Source organism: Felis catus, chromosome B3 (genome assembly GCF_018350175.1).
Source record: "Felis catus isolate Fca126 chromosome B3, F.catus_Fca126_mat1.0, whole genome shotgun sequence".
Taxonomy (NCBI): domain Eukaryota; kingdom Metazoa; phylum Chordata; class Mammalia; order Carnivora; family Felidae; genus Felis; species Felis catus.
Genome location: NC_058373.1, coordinates 112750078 through 112769208, shown reverse-complemented (window position 1 = coordinate 112769208; position 19131 = coordinate 112750078). Strand labels below are relative to the sequence as shown.

Below are 19131 nucleotides of genomic sequence, written 5' to 3'. Positions count from 1 at the left end.
TTTTTTTCCCCTTAAAATGCAAAACATTTGAGTACCAACATAGCTACTTCTTTTCTTCTCCCCTCTCAATTCCAAGGGATATATGCAACATTGGTTTTCCTATGCATAACACATATCTAGCTCTGTTTTATTATAAAATATTATTATATTTTACATAATAATCTATTTTTCATAATTCTTCACTTTCTATAGTAATAAAAGTCACATGAAAATTAAGTCAAAAGTATTTTAAAGGGTAGTAGATTCACAAATAATGCAAGCACATGTATTTCAAAGGATGTATGTAGCTTCAATTTATCATCCAATGCGTTGATATTTACTCCTGGATATAAAATTCCTCACTGAACCTAAACATGAGTCTGGGTTCCCAAAATATTCAAACTGAAGAGAAGTTAATCAGTATGATAAAAATGAGCATACCTATCAAATACTGACATTATATATATGTAACTATACAAGGTGAGCTTTTTAAAGCCAATAGAAAGGATGGTACCATATATTCCCCATTTTTTTTCTAACTTAGCATATTGATGATGATAGGGTATATCTTATAGAAAAGCCCTCAACTCTCTGTAATTTTTAACACTCTAATTTTTGTTAAAAATGAGAATAAAATGAATATTCTTAGAGAGATGCTGTGAAAAGATAAAACGATATTAAAAAACCTCTTGAATAATAAACATAGCACACACAGGATTATTAAGCCTGTAAATATTATACATTAATCTATTTTGGAAAATGATAGCTGCAATTGTTAAATAGCGTAGGAAGAATTTATTAGATAAACACAAGCAGGCGGCTAAAAATACATGGCAAAGACTATTAGTTTGATTAAAATATGCCCTTATATTCAACTGAGCGGACTTCAAAAAATACATAAAATTACTTCACATAAACAATATCACCTTTGCATATGTTGTTCATTCTAACCTGTGATGCTTACTGGAGTCCTCTTTCTTTCAGGGTCTCCTATATCACTCAAATGTGTTAGATAACTTAGCAGAGCAAAGGAGAGCAGTTAAAAGGTGAAAATTTGCATTCTTCTCCAATAAGTAATGTTAATAAAGAGTAATATCATGCTTTGCCTTTGTCCCTCTTTTCCAAAAGGGTCTGTACTTGGCAAATAAATTAAATGAAACTACCACCAACTTAGAATAACTGACACAATCTCTATCTAGACAAAAATGTGGCCTAAAGAAATATTATGGCACTTTTAAAGTTATATAATAAGGTCCCAATAACTCAAATCTATTCTAGGAAAAACTACCCTAAGCAAGTTCTGTTTTGGGACTGAACAATAATTTGGTGAATTTTAAAATACTCCCCCCATGACTATTTTGTGAACAAAGGACTGAAGAATGATGATTTTCCCATAGACTTTTCTTTAATGCTAATATTGAATAGCTTTAATTTTCAGAGCCAACAGCACTGCTTCTAGTAATATTCTTCAACATCGCAGTCTGAATACATAAATATGATTAAAAAATAGACAATATACCAATTTGTAAGATCCTTAAGTGAGGCCCTATAATTTTTTCTACATTCTCTATATACCTAACACGGTAATGTCTACTCGGTATTGTAGATGCTTAGTAGATACTTGATGACTAATCATGACTTATTGGTAGTGTCAGCAAAACTGAAAGTATAAAGAACCAAATACAAATAACAACCATATCAATTTCAATTTTTACAATCACTCAAGACATCAAAATCTGTTATAGACTTTTAAGCTCAAAGCATGTTTTTTTTTTTTTACTTGTATTTATTTGGCACTCTGAACTTTCAAGTAGAAAGCAAAATGCACACAGCATGATCAAGACCCAATTCCTTTAAAATTGTACCATTAATATTTTAACAGTATTGAGAATCTTGTTGGCTACATTCATGATGACTTAGCTTTCTCATGGATAGACCAGGTAACAGAAGTCACCTCTTCTAATTCACAGTCATATATTTATTTTACTTTGCTAAGTTGGCTCAAAGACCTCTATGGTGTTTACAAGGTAATAAGGACAAAAAAGGCATTTAATAAGTCAGAAATATCAGCATTCACTGGAAACATATAGTAGAAATAATAACAGGGCGCCTGGGTGGCTCAGTCATTTAAGCGTCCTAATTCAGCCCAGGTCATGATCTCATGGTCTGTGAGTTCAAGCCCTGCATCAGGCTCTGTGCTGTCAGTCCAGAGCCTGGAGCCTTCTTCAGATTCTGTCTCCCTTTCTCTCTGCCCACCCCCCCACCCCCACCCCCACTCACGCTCTGTCAAAATATGAATAAACATTAAAAAGAAAAGAAATAATACCACATAATAGAAAGCTTATTGAAATTTAACCATATAGGCATAAACCCCTGATATAAACATCCTCAACAGACATTGATTGATGATGCTGTCAAGAAGCCATTGACCCAAATTGCAAGTTTCCCTCTTCCTATACCTTCCCCTAGTAAGTGAATATTCTAAGCAAGATATCCCATTTGAGCTGTTGGAGGAAAGAAAGAGGATGAAAGATTCTGTTGCCATTTAGAGTTTGTCAGAATAAAAATGCCTTTCAGTAGGCTGGATTCTGTTAGAGGTTAAAATGCATTTCCCCAAGAAATAATGTTACAAATAGTACATAGATTCCTACATTTAATCACATATGTCTAGGGGTGCCTGGGTGGCGTAGCTGGTTAAGTGTCCGACTCTTGATCTCAGCTCAGGTCATGATCTCACAGCTTGTGAGTTTGAGTCTGCATGGCATCAGGCTTTGTTTCAATGACAGGAAGCCTGTTTGGGATTCTGTCTCTCCTTCTCTCTGCCCCTCCTCTGCTTGTGCTCTCTTTCAAAATAAACTTAAAAAAATTAAAAAAAGTAATTTTTAAGAAAATCATATATGTCTATTTGACTCCCAATTCAGTTAAACTACAGTGCTATTTCAGTTTTGAACACTAGTCTAGAAATCTGGTCAACATTTTTAGTTATTTTCATGCGAAACTACTTTGCTCTACTTATAAGTTGGTAAATGACAGTAGAGTATGACATATAACGGAATTCAAGGACAATATGATGATGGGGTTCAGGACATGCTACCTCAAAATACGGCATCTTGGAATGTTAAATATTTTAAACTGAGTAAGTTTGAGAAAATGGCAGAAGCAAGAGGGTCTCTCTGTCCTTGCCCTGCACTTCATTCTCGAAACAGGTCATAAGCATTGCCCTCCCTATACCCTGAGGAAAGGAGCATCCTTATCTCCAAGATGTAGGGACCTGTTTCCATAATTTGGCTATTGTAGATAATGCTGCTATAAATATCGAGGTGCAGGTATCCCTCTGAATTAGTATTTTTGTATTCTTTGGGTAAATACCTAGTAGTGATTTTGAAAAGGGGAAAAAAGGACCAGATAAAATTGATAATTCCATTTGCTGAAATCTAGGTTCCTCATTTCATTGTACGCAAATGCATATTTGTGTGAACAAGCAAAGAAAATTTATATTGCTGGTAGTCAAGAAGATGTTTATCTTAATGTTTAAAAATTAGGGGATTGGTGGTAAACCAAACCTGTCTGTAAATCTATCAGTATGAACCAAAGCAGGGTATGGCCATGAGCTACTTAGAATTCATTAAACCTATGTAATTTATAGGAAGCTGTGCCAGCATGCATTGGATTACCTCCCATGTAGAAGAGACAAGTGGGTTAATTAAGAGAGAAGAGAAACAGACAAAATGCTGGCCTGTGGTACATAAGGCACATGAAGAAAAAGAATGCTAGGCATCAGCCTAGGGAAAAGTAAAATTCACTTTGATGTCAATTCCCCCTACTATTGGATAGAGAGCAATAAAAACAAAAATGGCCACTGGAAATTTATATGTTGTCCTTCTTTTGACTTAAAATGCCAGCCAATACTCCCTTTGTGTCTTGGTAATAGATAAAGCTTTAATCAGAGGCCTATGTACAACTTATTTACCAATCAATAACACTAGATTCTGACTTCATTTTTGTTTAAAGCTAACTAAGGAATACTTACTACTGGCTTAACAATAAACCTCAGGTTTCTATATTTTTTTTATGTACCAGTTCTGATTCCCATACAAATTCCTATCTGAATTTATGAGAGCATGATTGTTCAGACTTGAGTTCTCAGTGTTTTTCAAACAGGATGTCAAGGAGACTGATTGGGGTCACAGAGAATAAAGCTGTCCTGCTCTCGGTAAACTTAGGTTTCAACAACAGGGTGAGAAAGTCAATTCTACAGTTTGAGATTCTCTTCACTCCCATTACATCCAAGGTCAATAAGGATTTAGAATTGTAGAGACTGGAGTAACTGATATTGTTTGAGCCCACATTCAAGAAAAATTAGGCTGCTAACCCTGTTATTTATTTGTTTAAAAAATGGCTATCAGAGTATACTGCAGAAACAGTCAGGCAGAGTAGAATGAAAATGTTTTAGAAGTACTGACTGTGATTACCATATGCTTTTAGAAATTAGAAAAATGCATGCAAATCTTTATATATGACACATATATAATGGGATATTTGAAACTGGGTTCTAACTCAAGATCTGGTCAATATGTGTATATTAAATACTCACTGTGTGCTAGATGGGGGAAGGAATAAAACCTAAAAGAAGCTAAGTCAATGTCTTTACTCAACCAAGTTTCATAAACTAATAATAGAGTGAATACTATTCTAAATATACCCATTAGGGGGTAATTCAATGTCATTCATTCAATCATGCACTCAACCCACATTTACTGAATACCTACTGTTTGTCCCAAATTGATCTAGCCTCTGAATTACAGGTTTCAAACAAAAAAGCAGTTTCTGGTCTCCATGAGCTCACAATGCAATAGATAAAGACAGGTAAACATATTAATTATAACACCTCATGATAAATGCAGTAATAGAAGTTAGTACATATTGCTACGTGGATATGCATGAGATGCTCCTAACTCAGATGGAGGGAGGAGCTGAGGGGAGATTATCAGGAAAAACTTTCTGGAGCTGGGATATAGGAGCAGAATTTTAAGGGACAATTACACTCTGGTTAGCTGAAGAAAAGGCAAGGAAATCAGAGAAAAAGGCAAGTGTAATTCACAGATATGAGGGACCCTGGCAACTGAGAAATGGCAGTAAGTATGGCTGAAGCTAATTTCAACCATGACAGGAGGTGGTAAGAGGATTGTTGATGAGGTAAGGGCCAATTCCTAAGGGTTATGGAGAGCCACTGAAAGATTTTAAGCAGGGGAATGACATGACTACATTAACATTTTAACAAGTTCATTCTGGTGAGCAATGTAATGATTAGAGATGGTCATAGAATAAATGATGAGGGTAGAGAAACTGGTTTGGAGATTAATCTAGTAATCCAGATGAGAAATCCAACTAAATCACTGAAAGTATTCCTGGAGAGAAGGGCATAGGTTCTAGAGATACAAAAAACCCTGAATCTATAGGATTTAGGTTCTGAATGGTCATAAAGGATATAAAATAACTCTTGAGTTTCCAGTTTGAGTAATTGGGTAGTATCATATATTCAAATAGTGGATGAAGGAACAAAATTGGGGGCTGAGTCATGTTCAAGGTGCTTATAACACTGGAGAGAGATGTGGGCTGTAGATAGTTGATGCCAAGGTAGTTACTATATTGTGACAGTGATATGTGACAGTAAAATATGTGAAGCTCCTAGAATTATCCCTGACCAAAGTTAATGCTATAAGTAGAAACAGAAGTAATGATGATAAATGGTGATGATCATAATAACAATGGTTGATTATGAGAACTTCTGTGGTGATAAAAATGTATATCTGTGCTTTCTAAAAAGGTAGCCACTAGCCACATGTGACTACTGAGCGCTTGAAATGTGGCTACTGCAAATAAGACGCTAACTTTTAAATTTGATTAATTTTAGTGAATTTAAACTGGCTATCATGCTGGTCAGTGTAGATACATAGTGAGAAATAAAATGAGAATCTGAGGGGTGCCTGGGTGGCTCAGTCAGTTAAGCACCTGACTCTTGATCTTGACTCTGGTCATGATCTCACAGTTTGTGAAATTGAAGCCCATGCTGGGCTCTGCGCTGACAGTGTGGAGCCTGCCTGTGATTCTCCTTCTCCATCTCTCTCTGTTCCTTGCCTGTGTACATTCTCTCTCTCAAAATAAATAAATAAGCTTAAAAATAATTTTAAAAAACAAGAATCTGAGAGTAAATCAAGTTGATCATCAACATGTAAGGAACAGAAGTAAAAACAATCAAACAGGCAGAAGGAAAAGCAATATAGAGTAATACTGTCTATAAGCACAATTGAAATTCCCTTCAGAAGATGATTAGGGTATGTAGGAGTTGGTGGAGGTGGTTTTCTGGAGGAAGGTAGACTGAAGCTATTAAGTAGATGAGGGCATTTCAGAAAGACAAAATAGCACAAATAATGGCCAATAAGAAAGAAGGAATATAACAAGAAGGTATCCCTTGACTGGAGTGGTAGGTACATGATAGAGAATAAATGGCCAATTGTCCTTGTTTGCCAGGGACTGAGGGGGTTCCTGGAATACAGAACTTTCAGTTTTAAAACAAAATAGTCCTAGGATGTGGTACTTTCAATTCTAAACTAGGAGTCCTGGGCAAACTGGGAGAAGTTGGTCACTAGAAAATCATGTTAGATAAACAGTGGATTATAATTACATAAATTATAAAATTTATAATTTTATCCTATATAAAAATTATAAAGGATGTTGGGAGAGAGGAAGAAAGGCATTTACTCTTGATACGACAGTTCAGGGGTAGGCTACTATAGCTTTTTTGATTAGAGAACTGATGGGAATTAAGGTAGTGCTTAGGAAGGTTAGTCTGACCTAAGAAGAAAGAAGGACTAACAGAGAGAATCCAATTGTTTGGCTAATGTCCTAAATCCAAGTCTGAGGTGATTAGGGCTTACACATCTAAGAAGAAAAAGAAATCAGTGTTTACTATGTCCCTGGTACTCTACTAGATTTTACATAAATTATCAATTCTCCTTGAAACCCGGATATAGAAACTTTATAAGGTTTAGATAAGTTGGCTGATTTAAGAATTCATTCACCATTTCCTAAATATTTTTTGAATGCCTCCTATATGACTTACCAAATTCATTATTTTACTAAAACCAGATTTGAAAGTAGATCTGGCTACAAAGTTCATTGTACATATTACAAGTAAGAATTAAAAGGAGAATAATTCTCTCTCAAAGAAATACATAGCCTATAAAATACTTACATCAAAAGCTTCCTAAACTTGTTATCCATGCATTAATATTTCCTCATCTTAAACTTTAAAATTCTCATGCCATTGTTCCAGTGACCACCTCTTTTGTATTTCAAATGATCAGAATAGATGAGGCAGTGTATGAGGATAAGCAGAAATTCACAGTCAACTACAACAGTTTAAAAATCTTTTTGTTACGGAAATTTAAAAGTGTTATGCCCAAGTAGACAGAAGTACCCATCATCTTTTTTTTTGAAAATATGTCAATCAATTCTTTTCAGTTCTTTTATAAGAATGTTTTGATTAGATAGGTTTATCAAATATTCCAGTCAAATGTGCATTCCCATTATCTTTATGGCTGGTCCCTTATTTGGATGTAAGAGAGAGGTATTTTCTTATTTTGATTCAAATAATTTATATATTCTGGTAAGCAGCAGTTTTAGTGTTTTTAAAAGATACTATTCCTAACAGATTTCTTCACACTATCTCCAAATTCCCAACTATTATAAACAAAGAGAATGAAAACAATGAATGCAAGAGTGACCGGAAAGAGTAAAACATCAGAGAAAACTATACTGAAATAAATAATACATTTAATATTAAAAATTTTCTAAGTGAGATTTTGTGAAGTAGAAAATCTTAGGTGATCATTTCACAGTGTAGAATCTTTATTTTATTTTATTAGTTTCATCCAAGGTAAATAGTTTGTAGTGCTATTGGTAGTGCTATTGGCTCTATTTTTTCTTTTAAAGAGGAAATGTTACAGTGTTTAAAATCTAGTTTTCTTTCTTCCCTTCCATCTTTCCTTCCTTCCTTGAATATGTAGATCTACTATTTGCAATTCAACTGAAGTTTCCATTTCAGAAGCTCCAAATTGTCAGTCAGTCAAGGTTTGTTTAGATCAGAACTGGTGTTCTAAAAGTGTGATGGGTTCAAAGGGCAACTGTTTTGCAAGTTACAATTTGAAAATGTCACCATTTCTTTAGGTAGCTAAAAGCTCTTAAGCATTAAATAAAAATAAAATTAAATTTCAGTCTCTGTCCACTCAACAGTAAAAATCAATTTAACTTCAAAATTTCTAATTATTTAAATTAACCTTGCTACTGGGAAATCTAAGACATTAGATATAAGGTTTTAAAGGGTTCAATGATTATTTTTTTGTTTATTGTTATAAATCATAAAAAATTTACATCTAGTGTATATTACAACTTTTCAAGTAAGTCAGAAAGAGCACTGTTACTACAAGGAGATAGTACTCATGCTGGCTTTCTTCTAAACTAAGTGAATTCTGAAGCAATGTTTTCAAAAGATTTTAAAAAATGAACATTGCTGGAACACTGTTGAAAGAAAGCTGAGATTAGCTGGAAATGTGGAAGGTGAATTCTCTTTTTTTTACTTGGCTTGAGGGGATGAACAATAGTGTACACAACCTGTGACACCGATCTCATTACATTTATGATATTCTATGCATTCCAAATGTGAGGCCAATTCTAAGGTCAAGACAGAGCTAGCAGATTATAATTACATTTAAATAAGGAATAGTAAGTGCTCAATAAATATTTACTGAATGACTATATATAAGAAAAATAATTATAAAAGGTATGTCTTTCTAATATTTCCTGGAATTAAAGTTTGCATCTAATAGATACATTTATATCCTCTCACAAGGATCCAAACTATGTGATCAACCTGAACCAGGTAAATATAGTCCATGAAAATGTAAGACTACTGAAGGCCACCTACAGCCAACTTTTAATAACTCCTGAACAGCAGCAGAAAGCATGGTATTTAGGAAAAACAATTTCTGACACTCACTTGGAAGCTTTATGACTTTAGGCAGGATATCTAACCTCTTTGAACTCATTTTCCTGGTCTGTATAATGAGGATGATGACAGCATCTTCTTTAAATATCTATAGTGAAGACTAATTGAAATAAGATAAATGAGATGTCAACCACAGAGGTTGTCACATAGTAAGAGAATTGTATTTTTCATGAAGGGGCAATCAACTACACGGAGTAACATTTGCTGAGCAGTAGCAGGTAAGGTTAGCAATTATCTTGTTCTTGGACAATTCATGGATAGATTCCTTTTTGAAGAAAGCTTATTTTTTGGTCTTATGAATGTCACAGAAGACAGTGACATGAAATTGATTAAGCCAATGTGCTGCAATAGGTACTGGAGAATTTATTTCTTTAATAGTGAAGGTCAGTGAAGATGATGTAAATGAGGAAAAGAAGATATTGAGCCATGGAAAGTTTGGCTACCTCCATAGTGATGTTATAAAATAAAAAAATGCACTTAAACAACAGTTCCATCAAGAGGCTTCCATATGAAAAAATGACACATGAGGACATTTCTTGAAATTCTAATTAGTAAGAGTCAAAGTCTAAAATTTTATAAAATAATCATTTACCAATTTAAGATGAAATAGAAAAAAATATGGAAGGTTATTCTGTATTCCCTAAGGAGTTCTTCAAGATATTGGTCTTTACAGCATCATAAATTAAACATAATCACCACCTATGGAGTCCACAGAGGTATGGCACTGGCAACAAAAAAACCCTACCACAAATGACAAAAAGAGAAACACATTTTATGACAAATAAATAAAGCTAATGTGTCACAATGAAAGTAACAAATCCTGATAAAGCCAGAGTTCATTTAAGAGCAGAGTGCTAGGGAGCAAATGCTACAGCATACCCAATCCCATCCCCCCAGAAGCCAGTTCCACATTCCAACCTGAGAACCCTCCTGCAAACATGCTGTCACAGAGAAAGTAATACCCTGATGGATGCTGTAGGCTGTGTTTGAAGATGATGCCAATGGTAGACTTCTTATACACTCTCATGGGAAATGGAGAATTGCCTGGATGAAGTGTCAGAAAGAAATGGGTTATATATTTTTTACACTGGGAATCATAATCCTGGGGAATTAAGAAAAGACCTATGGAAAATGTGGTGATGAGATGATATCAATCTTGCCTTTCAACAGTCTGCTGATATCACAAGTCATTCATCTGCCTTTCATTACTTTCCTTTTCCTACAGATACATATTTCAAGAAGAAATTCATTCTCCATAAAATCAGTTTTAAAAGAAAAATCTAAAATAGCTGTAACATTCAAAAGAAAAAAATTACAGAAGATGGCTATAATTCTGTTGATTCAATAAATTCAACCTTGTGAGGCTAAACCCTTGTGGGTTTAGTCATGCTCTTCCTTCCAAGGCTTTTATTTATTTATTTTTTAAATTTTTAAAATTTTAAAGCAAAAAGATGTTATCCTGCCTGTGGTTCTGCAAACACAACCTGGTATTTCAGATGGTGCCATCTTTCTGGGTTTTTTGCATGATATTCTGAGACAGTATTTCTGCAAACAGAATACAGCTAACAATACTGGCCTGCCCATGGTAGCTACCGTGGTCTGCAAAAACTACATGTAGAAATGTGTTTTGTCTATAAGATAAAAAATTAAGATCTTAAAATTCATAGGGTATTAAAGTTCTTTTATTTACTAGCCATCTTGAGGCACAATTCTCTTTTCTCTCAGCTACTCAACAGTGCCTCTGCTTTGGAAAGGATATTCAAAATCTATTAATATTTCAATATAATATTTCACAAAAACAGAAACACATGTACACTATGGTTTTACACAGTCAGAATAAGAAATTAGACCCCAAAAAGGCAAAAAAACATAGCTCAAATGTCATGTAAAATATTTTGTTAAAAGAGCACGAATCTCATGAGTGATTACAAAATTAATCTTCCGGATTATAAGAACCTTATGAAAATATAAGTATCAAGGAAACTATTTTCCTGAGTAACCCAATCAGTTTTTAAAAAGGAATAAATCTTCCATTTTATACAAAAATAGGGGAATCATATTAACTTTTCATTTAATAGACAATTTGGGATGCTGTGTCTATGGTTAATGGGACAAGATTGTCACTTATTTAATGTAAATCTTCAGCTACCAGAGAGACCTAGACAGGCCTGAAAACCAAAATCTTTGTCTTTAGCCAATATTAGTTTAACAACAAATTACCTAGCTCAAAGAAATTTTTATGGAATTAAGGTGGTGGTAACAATCAAGTTGGCTGTTCAGACTTTAACCATTTCAACATGATACAGTGACTGCTAAAAAAAAAAAAGTTAACTTAGAAAACAGTACAGTATAAAAATATTGAAATTTCCTCCTAAAACAGCTAACTTTTCCCTTTTGGTACCCTCATCCCTTTCAGCCAAGTGCAAAGTGCAAGGCAAAATAAATTAAGGCAAAAGGAAAATAAAATAAGAAAAATGGTGAGGGCGAGCATGTTGTTGACCATGTAAGATAACACGTGCAAAGTATACCTCAGATACACTATAAGTAGATGAGCACGAGGGAAGCCGAGCCTGGTTTTGCAGTGGGGAAAAGAAAACACTGTTAAAGAGGAAGTGATAGCATAGTAAGGGTCTCAGAAGATTAGATGGCTCCATCACGAACACATTTGTCAGGTAACAAGATAGCCTTATAAGCAAACACTTGAGTTTGAAATCTCAAGGGTCAAGCTATTTGAGGAGAGTCTTGTGATATAAAAATACCTGGCTTAAAAAAAAAAAGAAAAAAGTCCGTGACAGAGATGACTCCCTCTGATCAGATCTGGTATGATTTTGCTGAGAAGATGTTCATTTAAGGTTAATTGGAAAGCAGAACACTGGTCATTTTTCTCCTAAGGTACTACACTGATCTTCATTGGTTTATTAACATTGGCAAACTACATGTGATGTTATTTATAGAATGAGGGCTCTATTGTACATCTTCATATTGTTTTTTAAAGAGGGCACCAAAGCCAGCTCAGTATTCTGACTCTCATGTGCTGTTCCTATTATTCCATTCACAGTATTACTGAACATTCATATATATGTCCATGTGATATATTAACATATATATCAATAAAAACACCATAAAAACATAAAAACTGAAACACAAATTCTTATCTAGACCTTTTATCAGAATGTTTCATTGATCTTTTAAAATAGCTATTTTAGGGGCGCCTGGGTGGCGCAGTCGGTTAAGCGTCCGACTTCAGCCAGGTCACGATCTCGCGGTCCGTGGGTTCCAGCCCCGCATCGGGCTCTGGGCTGATGGCTCAGAGCCTGGAGCCTGTTTCCGATTCTGTGTCTCCCTCTCTCTCTGCCCCTCCCCCGTTCATGCTCTGTCTCTCTCTGTCCCAAAAATAAATAAAAAACGTTGAAAAAAAATTTAAAATAGCTATTTTATACTCAAAACCATGTTTAATCTTCATGATTTGAGCTGATAATTTTCTGCCCTGTTCTTACTTTCTAGGTTGTCACACTGCTATGGTCAATTCTCTGGCCTCTTCTTTCATTAGGTTGTACAATGCCACGTGAGCTAAATTATTAAGTATGCAGTTTTGAGTTACAAATTCTTAAGTTCCAAAATGCAAACTTAGGGTGGGGAAATGAAAGTATAGAAGATGACATAGTGGAGGAATCAGAAATGCTCTTATTATCTGATTTGTTCTTTAATTGTATTTCTAGCACCCAGAACAGAAGAATGTAGTAGATGCTCAGTAAGTGTTTAATGAATAAATGAACAAACCCTTTTTCTTCTATGTTTAAAAAACTGAACTGTGTGAAATAATGTTGAGAAGATTTTACATTTACCATCATAAAGATTTGTGATCAAATGTTATCACTACCACTTAACGGATTACTTTGAGGTATTTTCTGAAATATGGTCATTATAGACATCTTAAGAAATTGAATCTTTTTTTCCAAACACATACACATCTAATTACACGTACACATCTTCAGCAAGGTGCTAGTTCTAACAAAACTTTGCATGTTTGTTCTATCTCCATAACTATATCCATAAAACTGAAAAACTTTATCTTTCATAAACAGTTGGAGTCTTATCTCCCCCTGCCCCCCTCAGTTCTCCATTTTCTGTTACTAGGGAAATTTATTTGTCAAGGAGATCTTTTATTAGTACCTTATTTGTGTATTAAAGTCAATTCTGGGAAGAGCAATTTGCAATAAGCATTAAACACGTCACAGTGTGTCATTCCCGCTTCCATGATGTCTTAGGCTACTGTAGGTGATTTTATAAATATTAGATAAGAACATTTTTGTTCTAAACACAGATAGATTTTTGTTATTCAGTAGAAGTGAAATCTCAGAATTGTATTAGTTAACTTTACACATTAAATACCAAAAGTGAAAGTTAGCGAAATTAGTCTGTTTTCCAAAGAGATAATCCTGAAGTTGATTTACTGTCATCTTTGCCATTATTATAGTCTGGTCATATTTATAAGACATACATCATCTAATAAGATGCTCAAGATGTTACATAATTATTATAAGTTAAATAGTAAATAAATGGGTATTAATATTTTGAGTAAGTGCCAACACATCAAACAAGGAAGACTTATTAGGAACTTCAAATAAAAATATTCTTCATGTAAGAACCAAAGACAATAAAATTCGCCTAAGAAAGTAGAGTTAACAAACAAACTGATGTTTACTCCTTTAAAAGCTACTGAATATTTAAGGACTAATCAATGTTCTAGCTGTTCTTCCTTTCTTCAAAGTTGGCTGACTTAATGCAGATGCCTTTTAGACAGTTAAGTGCCATATATTAAGATATGACATAGTTGATCATGTCAGGGTGTCTTTACCAGTTGCACAAAATTTCCTATAGACAGGATGATTTTAGGTACATTTAAATAGGAGAAACCAAAAGTTGGTCTCCAGGGGAAAGATCTTTAATGAAACATAATGAAGTAAAAACAGAAAAAAAGCAGAGTAAGCAAAAACACTCTAAAAACGCCTTTTAAAAAAGTTTGAGAGCAAGATTGGAACATATCTTTACACCCTAAATCTCTGTAGAGGCCTCCTCAAACAAGAGGAATTTATAATCTATATTTGCAAGGTTTAATGTTAATTTCATGGGGGGGTTTACGTTGTGTGTGTGTGTGATGTGGTGTGAAAAAAGAGTAGTTAGAGAAAACAGTGGCAAACAGAAGAATAAAAAAGTAAAGGTGGAAGATCAGGGTATCAACTCTTTTAGACAGATATTATTCTGGGCAGAATAATCTGAAACCATCCCCAGAAAAATGAGCAGCTCTCCTTTCCTCAAGCTCTAAAATGAAGATAAGTTTACAAAGACTCTATTATAATCATTTCTATGTCCTTGTCATTTTGACACACTAGCTGGTTACAGCAGGTCTTGGCAAACTTTTTCTATAAATAGTCATATAGTAAACATTTCTGACTTTCTGTGCCATATGGTTTTTGCTGCAACTGTTCACCTCTGCTTTTGTACTGTAAAAGCAACCACAGATTATATGCACATGAATGAATATGGCTGTGTTTCAATAAAACTTTATTTTTGGACACTTATATGTTTTGGACACACATATGATTTTTACATGTCATGAAATGACAGTCTTTTGATTTCCCCATTATTTAAAAATGCAAATATCATTCCTAGCTTGTGGGCCCACAAGAGAGAAAAGGATTTGGGCCCAGAAGCTACAGTTTGCTGACCCGTGAGTGATAGCATTAATTTGATGAATATAAAAATGCAAAAAAAAAACCTCCCAAATAATTTATCAAAAATATAAGAACAAAGACTGGAATAAAATATTGATCTTAAAAAAATCTATAAAATCACAACTATCTAATCCATTATTTATATTAGTCCCATTTCCTATAAGTCTTATTTCAGCATTCAGAAAATCATTCTTCAAAAGACTTATTCCTTTCTGACTTGATTCAGATAGTTTTCTTAAACTTACTAAAAACATAGTCTTATTTTAAGTGATAACTCCTCCCTTAACTTTTTCCACCTCAAATAATACCTTGTCTTTATTTATATTAGCATAGCAAGTACTTGTAATTTTCTTTTTACTTCATAACCGAATTCCTAGGTCACTTATGTGCCAATAATCTGTCTTCATAAATCATTTTCCCTTTGATTGTTTGTCAAAGCCTTTAAAAAACTAACATATTTGGTTACCTAAAACCTATCTGTATGTTTGTAGCTCAGTAGAAATTTACCATCACATTGCATACACTGAGAAAATATAAAATTTGTGGTTTTGGTATTTTTACTTCTCTCTTTTCTTTTCTTTCTAGTAGTTTTTATTTCATGAACATTTATCTTCTTTTTCTCTGAATATTTTAACACTCAAGCTTTTCAGGGTTCCATCACTCTTTAACTAATTCAACTTTGTAAACTCACTTTGACTTAATTTTGTAAAGTATTAGTTTGTATCATCTTATGTTTTCCAATTCTCAACCCTGTTTACACAGTTTTTCAACTTTAAGCACTACTTTTAATGTTCTTCCTACTAGATTCCTGTATTTGATTAAATGTAAAGGTAATTTTTTCCTTTATGTGGGATTTTTCAGTCATTATTCTCAACACATTATTAGTCTAAGGATTTGTAGTAACTTGCAATCATTAAATCAGACAAACTTTGTTTACAAGATGATAATTTGTAAAGCCATGTGATTATAGTTTTATTATTATTAAAAGTTACTAAAAACTGATTTAGGGTTCTGAATACTTCCACTTTGTACTACATACAGAAAATGATGATATATTTATAATTCCAGAACCTAACACATCCTACTTTTTGCTATGGAAGTGTCAATGTATGATAAAGAAGTACATTTTCATATGATAAACCAATTTTAAAATTATTCCAAAAATTACATCTTAGAATATTCTACCTTATATCATTGATTATCTGTAATAAGTAAGGATGCAGGAATCTTTTCTCTCTAAAATATAACACATAGAAGATACAAATTGAAGCGTTAATGATTTAATTAAATCCTTATCCCAAAGATTTGAATGTCTCATTTTCCCAAGTAATAATAAAATATTTAAGTACAAACATGGTTCTAATCTTTCATCTTACTGAACTATTTATAAATGTTTCAATGAATTGAAAGGCACCTACATACTTGCTCTTGTGTATAGACGCCTAAAGTAAATTTTCACAAAATGGAATGGTCATTATATGCCAATTTATCTCATTTTAGAAACAAAATCTGTTTATATAACCTATGCAACTGAGAATAGCTTTATTCTGCTTCTAAGCAACAATTTTTAACATGCAAGGCTTATTGTAAGGCATTCTGGGGTAATGGGATTAAAGGGGAGGAGAGAAACTAAACATTCAGCTCTTTGAAACGCATCTTCTCTAAACTGAACTGTCTATAGAAGATACAATTTGACTTTTGATAGTTTTCCTCCAGATACTTTTCTAGTTAATGGGAATCTTAGAATGCTATACCTCACATTCAATCTTATTAGAAAAAAAAAGGTAATCAGAACAAAGTGTGACCCAGTGAAATATAACAAAAGATGAAGACATTGGGGTTAGTCATTATATACTGTACCATGCAGTATAGGTGTTGAAAAAAAGAAACTGAAAAGTGGCATGATATAACTCAGTTTTTGAAGCCAAAATTTTTAATTTAACCCTAATCTAACACTAACTCCCTTCTATACAGGCCTTAGCAAGTCTCAACTATCTAGTCTTGGTTTGACTGAAAAAGAAAATCACTTCTCATGATTGGTTACAAAAAGTATGACACTAAATACATTAATTAATTAATCAGAATTTTTTTTAGGGCTTTCTAGAAGAATATCTAGGTATGTTCAGACTGATTTAATCATAAAATTCTTTTTTTTTTTTTTAAGACAGTGGAATAAATTCTGGGAGTGATTATGGATGATCTTTCAACTTCTAAGAATATGGATAGAAAAGAACGACTGACTCACAAGAAAGTAGAAAAATGAGATACTTGCATTAATTGCTACATCAACTTAATTTAGCAATCAGAATTTAATAATTAGTATTAATAAAAACAAGTTTGAGGTTTAGTAATCAGAAATTTAATATAGAGATATACTTAACTATGTATAGTATATAATTAAAAACAAGCTGAGATATCAGAGAATTATAATATCACTATTGTTGTTTATTCTATTCTTTATAAGAAAACTATTATAGCAATATGGATTAAAAGTATGACAATAATCTTGGGAGAAGTGGATCCAGGCCAGGCTAGGATTGATAGAAACTTCTTAAAAAGCACTAGGAATGGGATGTCAGAGTTAAATTGAGCCAGAAATTACTTACTGCGCTAATTTAGCTTTTCTTCTGCCATATTTTACATCATAAACCATTTTAGAGATTTTATTTCCATTTTTTTTTGAAAAGATATATTTAGGAGAAGGACCAAGCATTCTGAGTCTGAACTATGGGTCACAAAAAAATACTACTGTTAGTATTATCTATCTGATACATGTATAGTATTGAGTAGCTATAAGGTATTGTTCTCCTTCAGAGTGCTGTCTTGGGTATAATAGCCTTTATCTCAAGTATTTGTAAGATGTTACATGACAGTGAAGATATTTACTGCTTAATTTTTTTTATTTTTAAACAAAAAAATTTTATCATAGCTATTCCCAAAGAGTCCGAGTTAAGAGAAGCCTATTAATTCAGAAGAAAATGTGTCTACTTGCTAGATTACCTATGATGATATTCTAACATTGATCATTTTCCTTGATAGCTGAAATTGAATTATTAAGGATCTAGCACTTGGATCCAGCCAATAATTTATAATCCTGCTGACATATCCCACAAGGGGCAGAACACAGTCAATGGAAAAGCTCCAAATGAAGTCTCATAAAAAGTCTCAGAAAATTATACAATTGTATAAGAAACAAATTTTGAAAAGAATTTTTATTTTGCATTGGAGCCAAAATGTTACTAAATCAACTTCAGTGTTAGTGTGACTTGCGTGTCCTCTACCCTGCCAATTTAATCTTTATTTCATAAACGTGAGCATGAAGCTGCAGCTAGAAAAGGAAGAGAGAGATAGGGAGAAAAGAGACAGAAAGTAAAAAAGATGGAGATGAGAGGACAAACCAATCAGATTTGGAATTACCAGTCAGCAGAAGTTTAGGAAAAAAAAAATCACCGAGTGAAATCGTACATTTACTCTGAGAGAGTATCCTTTCACATTGCCTTCTAGGTGATCTCTGAGCTCCTCCAGCTTTCGATGGAGCTACATGTAAACATCAGAAAATGAATTGAAAAAGCAACTTGTTCTCTTTTCAGTTTTCCTTTTTCCTTTTAAAAATAAGATCACAGCATTATACATTTCTCACTGCCTTTGGCAAACATTTCAAAACATTAAAGATCTTTGTATAACAGAAGAATACATGTTCAATAACCTGTGACTAGGAAGCCAACGTTTTACTTTAATTATAGCATCTTTTCTCCCCAAAGTGTTAGAGTAAATAAATAAATACTATAACTATCCTTATAATTCCTTAGAGATTCACTTTAAAATTTTCTATTTGGTAGAAATGTGGAATAAAAATACTTAAAAATTATGAAATTTGTCTTTCCTTCCCAAACATATTTTTTGATTTAAGGCTGAATGAATACATATTAAAGTAAATTGATTGAACCCTAACATGTATCTTTTTCTTATACATGTGTATATACATAATCATACTGTACATACACTTAAAAAATAATAAGCACACAATTATAACTTGAAGTTCTATACAGCCAAAAGCTGAATTTAGAGATAATTAAACACACACACACTTGCACACACAATCCAATTTATAGCAGATGGTGCTGCAATTACAGATGCCATTTTATCTTTATTTCACTACCAATAATTTCTAAAAAGTTATGTCACACTGTACCTTTTTGCTTGAATCTGACTCATAATCCATTAGGCTAAACAACAGTGGACTTATCTTCCCTTAAAGACAAAGGTAAAATATGATACCTCACAAGAGACAGTGAGGAATGCTACTGATATATCATTGGGATGCATAAACTTGTATTTTTTTTACTGAAT

General features: G+C 33.2%; 1 protein-coding gene across 16 annotated transcripts in view; it reads right to left on the bottom strand.

Annotated features, from left to right (window-relative positions):
• The window catches only part of GPHN (gephyrin), a 635834-nt gene that overhangs the window by 174335 nt on the left and 442368 nt on the right, over positions 1-19131 (bottom strand). For 8 of the 16 annotated variants that reach the window (XM_019833155.3, XM_019833153.3, XM_019833151.3 and 5 more), the window contains one exon: positions 18247-18318. The exons of the other annotated variants lie outside the window; for them this stretch is intronic. In XM_019833155.3, the coding sequence (XP_019688714.1) occupies positions 18247-18318 (72 nt within the window). The remainder of the gene's footprint in view (positions 1-18246; positions 18319-19131) is intronic. 16 annotated transcript variants of the gene reach the window in all.